General features: G+C 34.3%; 1 protein-coding gene across 1 annotated transcript in view; it reads left to right on the plus strand.

Moving 5' to 3' along the window:
- LOC111390767 overlaps nucleotides 1-6,821 on the plus strand; it is an 8,447-nt gene extending 1,626 nt beyond the window's left edge. Inside the window, exons 3-11 of the mRNA XM_023015875.1 lie at nucleotides 5-21; nucleotides 845-969; nucleotides 1,527-1,635; nucleotides 1,713-1,776; nucleotides 1,861-1,916; nucleotides 2,327-2,434; nucleotides 2,604-2,753; nucleotides 5,908-6,078; nucleotides 6,228-6,821. Of these exons, the coding sequence (XP_022871643.1) occupies nucleotides 5-21; nucleotides 845-969; nucleotides 1,527-1,635; nucleotides 1,713-1,776; nucleotides 1,861-1,916; nucleotides 2,327-2,434; nucleotides 2,604-2,753; nucleotides 5,908-6,078; nucleotides 6,228-6,467 (1,040 nt within the window). The 3' untranslated portion in view covers nucleotides 6,468-6,821. The remainder of the gene's footprint in view (nucleotides 1-4; nucleotides 22-844; nucleotides 970-1,526; nucleotides 1,636-1,712; nucleotides 1,777-1,860; nucleotides 1,917-2,326; nucleotides 2,435-2,603; nucleotides 2,754-5,907; nucleotides 6,079-6,227) is intronic.
- Nucleotides 6,822-8,139: the final 1,318 nt, after the last annotated feature.

The following is an 8,139-nucleotide window of genomic DNA, read 5'->3' on the forward strand; positions in this document are numbered from 1 at the left end:
GGAGACTGGAATGAAATTGAGGTATACTTTGGTATCGTTAAATGATCTGAGTAAATTCAGAGCTTGCTAAAATAGTTCTTTCATGACCAGTTTACTTTAGAAGATAGATTGGGTTTTTAGACTTCTTTTGGTGCTTTTTATTGAATTTTACTCTGGGAATACCTTGACAAGAAATGAATCCACTTTCTTTCTTAATTTTATTTATTTATTTATTTATTTTATTGCAATTATAAGTACTTCTGGAATACCATGACAAGAAATGAATTCACTTTCTTTCTTTCTTTCCTTTTTTCTTTATTTTTTTATTTTTTTAATTGCAATTATAAGTACTTGAAACATCAAGAAATGATGGAGTGGAATTGTTTGCTGAAACATCAAGAAATGAGAAACAGCTGGTGTGGAATTGTTTGCTGAAACATCAAGAAATGAGAAACGTTACTGCAGAAATAAATTAATTTTAATAAATTTAACTGTTTGAAGTTTTTAATTAGATTTGTACAAAAGATGGTATGGATAAACAATAAATATAAAAGTAAATGATGGAGCATTCTTTGAGATGCTCTTTGGCTTGCTTGTCTTACGTCATTTAACAATTGCAGTAAGTTACTTGGGCAATTTTACTGTTGATGTTGAGTTGGGGAAATGCTAAGGAAAAGAAATATGCAGCATTGCCCTTCATGGAAGCTCCCTTTCATGAGAAAAAGGGAAATATATATATATATATATGTATACACATATATATATGTATATATATGTATACATATATATATATGTATATATATGTACATATAATTAAGGTGTGTATTTTGATAATATTGCTGAAAATATTCAATGTGTCGTGTAGGGAACATGGGTTTTGAGACCAAGCAACTCCAAATTGAGGTCAATTGTACATTTTGTTGGGGGCATATTTGTTGGAGCTGCACCTCAGCTAACCTATCGCTTGTTCCTGGAACGCCTTGCTGATAGGTTAGTAGTTTTCTAACTGACAAAGATTTTAATTGAGTCTATATTGTTTTTACAGTTAGGTAGGTATGCATTTCCCATCTTTACAATAAATCGTCTACTATGATAAATAAATGAATACAACATATCTCTTCTGAGTTCCTTTACTTTTCTGACATAATTCTCATGTTTATTATTCATGTCATATTGCCTGGGTTCTAATATGATATAGAGCCCGTTTGATTCTTATTTTTCTAAGAATGAGAATGAAAAATATAGTCGTTACGGGACCCACACAAGATATAAAACGTGAAATATGGTGACATGATGTGATGAATAATGGTTATATATTTCATTTTTGTGGCTAAAGAATGGAAATCAAATGGGCCCATAGTGTCAGATGTTACTGATGGGTTAAAGCTTTACATCTGGCTTTGACTTGCCAAATTGAATTCTGCTGATCCCGTATTTTACCGGAAGTCCCTTTCTTTCTTCCATTTCTTTCTTTTCTGGTATAGTATTTATCCTTTTTAAGAAATGGGGAAATTAGTTATTTGCTTTTTGCACATTTTATGAGGCAGGGGTATATTGGTTATTGCCACACCTTATGCGAGTGGTTTCGATCACTTCCTCATTGCAGATGAAGTTCAGTTTAAATTTGAGAGGTGTCTTCGTTTTCTCCACGAAACAGTAAGTTTGAATTTTGAGATTGCAGAAATTTTCAATTCCTAGGCCAGGGTGTGTTATTTGAGTTGCTTTTTTCTCAGGTAGAGGATCTTCCTACTTTTGGGATTGGGCATTCTCTGGGATCAGTCATTCATCTTCTGATTGGTTAAAAAATTATTTTTTATTATAATCCTTAGTAATTTCAGATTTGCTCATCTTCAATTGATTAAATTGTTGATTGATCATCAGGCTCAAGGTATGCCGTGCAAAGAAATGGGAATGTATTAATGGCTTTCAACAACAAGGTACTTAAATGCTTGCACTTACAACCGTGAAATCTTCTATCAATACTATTTGCTGAGTCTATAGTTTACTGAATTTGTTTCAGATTTTATCAGAGCATGTTTGGGTGGACTTATTTCTAAAAAATAAGCCACATCCAATGTCTTATTTGAGAAGTCTGATATTTATATAGAGCATGTTTGGGTGGCCCTATTCGTCCAATGCCTAAAAAAACCCCGAGGTTCCAACTCCAAGAAGCCCAAGTATGAATTTGTTGCATGTCAGAGTTGTAAGAATTGGACATTAGGAAACCATCATTGCTCGAATGCAATTCTTTTTCTACACCTTTATCCATGTTGATTTATTTATTCCTCTCAATTCTCATTCTTCAGTGATGTGAAATTGACAAATCAACTGTACATGCTACTTTCAGGAAGCCAGTGTAGCCATTCCATTATTCTCACCTGTTCTTGTCCCAATGGCCCAAGGTATTGGACCATTTCTATCTCAAGTAGCCTCATTGCCGACAATTCGCCTTGGGGTAAGAATCTGAATTACTTGATCTGAACATTTTATAATGTTAAGTAGTTTAAGTATCCAGTCAGTTTTTCCTTCCCTTTCATTTTCTTGGCAACAATAATTATAAACTCATGAATATTTTTATCCTTATTATTTATTTATTTTTTTTGCTTAAAATTTGAAACTTGCAGGCTGAGATGACTATGAAACAATTAGAGAATCTTAGCCCTCCCATTATGAAGCAAGTTTTTCCTTTGGTTGAGCAGCTTCCTCCACTATACATGGACTTGGTTAAAGGGAGGGAAAATTTCTCTCCAAGACCAGAAGAAACTCAACGATTGGTGTGTCTAGTCTCACGCTTTTAGCATTAACACCAATAGTAGCACTTAATCTAGTTATGTGTGTTTGTGTACAGTTAAATTTTATATTATGTGTACCAGCTTGTTCCATTTCCAACTTAGTGTATAGACTTCGGGAGTTAATTTAAGTTGGATTCTTTACAATTCTTGTCTGGGCATTGGAAGATTATTGAGAATTTAGTTAATTCCATTTTCAAAAAAAATTTAATTACCGTTTTTAACTACCTCTCATACTTTGATTTTGGCTATGAAACTTTAGCGCCTTGGTAATCTCACCACCTGCAATTAGAGTTTCCATAGAAAGGATATTATCTAAGAATGTGCTGAAAAATGTATTAAAAGTCAGCCATAGGATTAAAGCCATGTGTACTATAGTGATGTTAAAGGGTGCTAACGTTTAGATGGCCTACTTCAAATAGTTGAGTAATTGACCTTCACTAGACTTTCCACAGTGACATCCGCAATTTGTTAGCTTTTTTTTAGATTTAATGTCACTGGAATGTTATGGATGATAGTGATTCATACACAAACACAAGGTTAATCAATTTATATTATGTTCAAGCATTCCTTTTATAAGTTAGACGGACTCCTTTTACGCATCAATACCAAGTCACAACAATTTTATTTACTGTAGATATCTTGACACTTATTGCTTTAGGAAAGAATTCTCAGCTGGCTAATCAACTCAGAATTTATTTAATTATTATTATTTATTTTTTTATGTCAAGCTGGTCCAGTTTTCCAATTATGGTTAGCTTCAAGAGATAACAAAACATGGACAATGTTCATCTTCGCAACTAGGGAAAATGTTTTTGGTAATCAATACTATAGATCTGAGTGAAACCCTTAGCAACCAACCTCGTCTTATACATCTAGATAGAACCATCTACCTTATAGTTGATACTGAAAAACCATTTGTACCCCCCACTCAATTTTTTCTTCTAGGTAAACTGATGAGGCTCCGAGTACCTCTTTTTTAGGGTTCTATCCGCTATAACTTCTCTCCACTCTGGAATAAGTAAAGCCTCTGCTACATTCTTCAAAATTTCTTATTCCGATAGATTAGCATTCAAGGCTTCAATTGTGGTTGAAAACTTATAGTAGGATACATGTGACAATTTATGGTAGGATAAATATTTAGGGATAGTATGCATTGTACAATGCCTTATATGGGACCAATAGGTATGTTCAAGTCATCATAAATAGAACCAGGCATGGGAATATAATTAATTGATCCTGGCTCACGTTCTTGGCAATGTGAGGGAGCAGGTTGAATATTAGTATGATTCAGATTATTCTGTGTTGAATAGACAGGTAGCTCGGACTGGTGTTCAAAAATAAACTCTTTGAACTAGTTTGTTAATTAGCATGTTGTGGTGACTTTGGCTCAGGTGATCCAAGGTCTAAAATTGGACTAGGTGGGCTTGGATGGACTGTTTGAGTACTTGATATTTGGGAAATTGGGCTTGATGTTGGGTAAAGACAAAGGAGTAAAGCATTTCATAGACGTGATCAAAGTTGACTCGTGTGTCAAAGCTGCTAATATGCTTCATTTTTTGTGCTTTATTCATTTTTCCTTTTCCTCCATTGCTTTTTCCATGTGTTGTGTTTGCTTTATGCTTTAGATTGTAAGTTGCATAGTTCAAGTGTCTAAAGTCCGGGAGTCCATTAATAGGGTGCTTGGGCTAGAGGATTGATACATCTCTCCATACTATCTACCTTTTCACTAACACACAGATTACCCTTGGACCTTGTTGAACTCTTCCATTCTTTTTGTCTGCCTCGGTTTAAAATCACAAGGTAGCAAGTCTATACATATTGTGCTGTAAACTGGCAGGAGTATTCCTCACTGTCAAGGTCTTAAATTCCTCTATCCTAGACAGTTCACATGTTCCATATTCCGTGGGAGTAGGAGGGTCCAAGGAAGAAAATCACATTTAGCAACTAGTTCCTTTTCCCAGAATGCTTTCAGAGAAGAGGACTAGCTATCATACCATGTTGGATAGCAATGATGCCAAGGAGTATATTGAAATTATAAATATAGATAAATTAATGTGTCTCCTCTCTAATAGTTTAACATTTTAGATGGGGTAATTCAACATAGTATGAATTAATCTTATCTGTAACAGGGTTGTACTGTATTTATTAAAAATGTTATTTGTGATGGAAGATGCCAACAAGTGAGAGAGCTCAAAACACGAGTTTCTTTGGGTGGTATGGATTACTGTTGGATAATACTACTATTGTGTTGTGGTTTGATTTCTTTGATGAATCCTCTTTTATTCTTTTAAGCTTAGAAAATATAACATGATACCTGTATGGATGTTATGCTAAGCTTAGGAAAGGTAAAAGTTTGTTTCCAAACATGTGTGGATACATTAATATTTCTTGTTTCAAGTGAAAAGTTATTTTTTTCTAAAATATCTATTACCTCAAAAAAGTAACTTATTTTCAACTTTGGCCAATTAGAAAAATATTTATTTTATGAGCATGTTTAGAAAGTGTTTATAAGTGGTTTAAATCGTAAACAGATAGAAACGAGTAATGGATGAGTGGGTAGTAGGTGTGGTTCTCTTGACGTGTGGATAAAAATTGGCTTGAATGTTTATAAACAATTCACAAACAGGAGCCAAACATAGGTTAAACTTACTTTATACATTTAAGTGATTTAAACTTAGCCAAACGTGTTCTGTCATAATTGAACTTTTATGGTGAGTGTGCAGACTAATGAATGTGACAGATTGGTACGAGCAGAGTTATGGAACCCTTTTTTTTATGACATAAATGAAAGGGAACTCTTTGCTTCAGTCAGTATATTTCTTATATAAATCAATTGCTTAGTCTGCTGGCAGAATTGCTTATGCAGTTTCACCTTTATATGATCCCATATGTTTGTCAATATGGCTATAATGCTCAACTCTCTTCCATCATCATAATGCACACATTCAATCTTAAGTTTGACAAATAATATTTCCTTTTATCGGCTGTTGCTCTCTCCATGCATCTTACCGTGAACAATGAGGAATTTCAATTTTGATTCCCTCATATGAACAAAGTACATCTCATTTTGGATTGTATATACATTTATAGTCACTGTAAAAGATCTCTCATTGAACATGTGGTTTTGTGATTCCAGATAAAATCTTACTACGGCATCTCAAGGAATCTGTTAATAAAGTTCAAAGACGATACAATTGATGAAACTTCAACACTAGCCCAGGTTCTTAGCTCGGAGTCTGCCATTAGCTCGATGCTGGATATGTCCATTCGCTTGTTGCCTGGGGATCATGGGCTTCCACTACACCAGGTGAAACTTCTAAATGATAATTTGAAGCATGCCGATTCTTGTTTTATACTATGTGCACTTACATGCTCGTGCACACGAGAATATGTCTACACTATTGAGCAATAATTAGCTGAATGTAACAAGGAATCATTAAAAATATGAATATCCAGGCTCTTCCAGATGTTCCCCCAGCGATGGCAGATGCAGTTAATCGGGGAGGAGAGTTTTTGGCAACTTTGACTGCAGGGACACCTTGGGAGACTGTTGCGAAGGACATGGGCAACTTTGGGGTAGACTCAACAATTTTTCGTGCAGAAATTTCGAAGGAAATAGATCTTCTTGTGGATGTGATCTCATCCTGGATTGATTCTAACAGCCATCCACGACTTTTAAGGCCACCAAGATTGTGAGCCAATATTATTGGAAAGGGGATAAGGGTTAACAGAAACTGCCAGCTTTGGTAACAAATATGCTTATATTTATTTTATTATAATCTTAGGTTGTCCACCATGCTTGTTCTGTAGCTTCTGCTATATGGACAAGAACGTCGATAAGAAATTTGTAAAGCTTGTTAACCTCAACCAATTTGTTTAGGTGTTAAGCTATGCCCAAGAATGCTCGGGGACTCCACAAGGGTCAAAAGCATCTTTTTGGCCATTCCAGATGGAACTTGCATAGGAAATTTATGCTTCAAAGTGACTGATGAAATTCCAACCTGCCATTTAATTAGTAGTGGAATTATCATTAACAAGTCATTTAATCCATGTTTGGCTCCCTTTAAAGGTTTAAATTGTTTGTTATAGTATCATACTCCACAATACATTCACAAAATAAAATATTTCACACAAATCAATAAGGTTTCTTTATTTTTTAATGATACATTTTCCAAAAAAATACTATTTAAAACTCTTAAATTTTCCAAATAATGGGTGACAAACGGGGCTTACGTGGTGCAATAATTATGCAGCATGAAATATCAGGTTTTCCAATAATTGTGCGCGCTCCGTGAGAGTTGGAGGCAGCATTGTGGTGCATGGTGTTTATACGTTCTATTAGCAGGTGTAGCACCATTCATTCTGATGAAAATTTGGTGGGATGGTTCTATATTTATGTGTGGTTGGACCGTGTCTGTCCATTCATAGAACGGCACTTTAGACTACAAATGTTCCACTTGTTCACTTGATGCTGTGATTTGAATGAGTAGTCCTATTATTTTGCATATATGAATGTCTTACAAGTGTTCTCATTCATTTGAGGATCGGTGAATTCAATGGTTTATTATCTTATTTTGTTCTTTCTCAACCTTTTTTCTTTTTTAAATATTGCTATCAAGATCCAATTAAAGCTATGGAGAGTAAATTCATATTCACACAAGGGAAACTCTGCCATTAATAGCCATTATCGATCCCATTGTTAAATTAGAGGCGTACATCTTTGTGTACACTCCATTGTATCGCCATATGACACAACATAAAAAATGATGTAAAACAATGTACATGTAACATGATTGAAAATGTAATTATGCTTCAAAATTAGGTAACAATGATGCTCCCTTTTCTTCTTCTCCCATAAAGTTGTCTAAGGAGACTATTCGTTGGGATAAAGCTTTTCCTCTATAGCGGCCTCGTGTAGTAAACCCCCTACGGGCATTCTCCATCCTAGTTGCAAGGAACCTTTGGTCTCTCGAGCCTCCTCTATCACCATTCTCTTGCGAATCTTCACTTTCTACTGGTTTTAGAATACTCTTCTACAAGTCTACGAATTAATTGAACAGATATTTGGTGCGGAGATGATAATAAAATTCTTGTAATAAGAATTATGTAATAAATAAAAACGATATTTGAACAATCATATTATATATATATTGAATAATAATTTATTATTGTTGAAAAGTATATAATGCCTCTATATTTATAAGCAAAATTATTTCCTAGTTCTACTACTATTAGGAAACTAATATAAGGAAATTGAAATAAATCATAACCTAAAAGAAGTTAGAAATCATATTCTAAACAAGAAATAAGTGATAGCTCAAGAATAACTAACCAAGAGGGGGGGGGGGGGGAATTGGAAAAAAAAATT

The sequence above is a fragment of the Olea europaea genome, unplaced genomic scaffold, assembly GCF_002742605.1.
Source record: "Olea europaea var. sylvestris unplaced genomic scaffold, O_europaea_v1 scaffold713, whole genome shotgun sequence".
NCBI classification, from domain to species: domain Eukaryota; kingdom Viridiplantae; phylum Streptophyta; class Magnoliopsida; order Lamiales; family Oleaceae; genus Olea; species Olea europaea.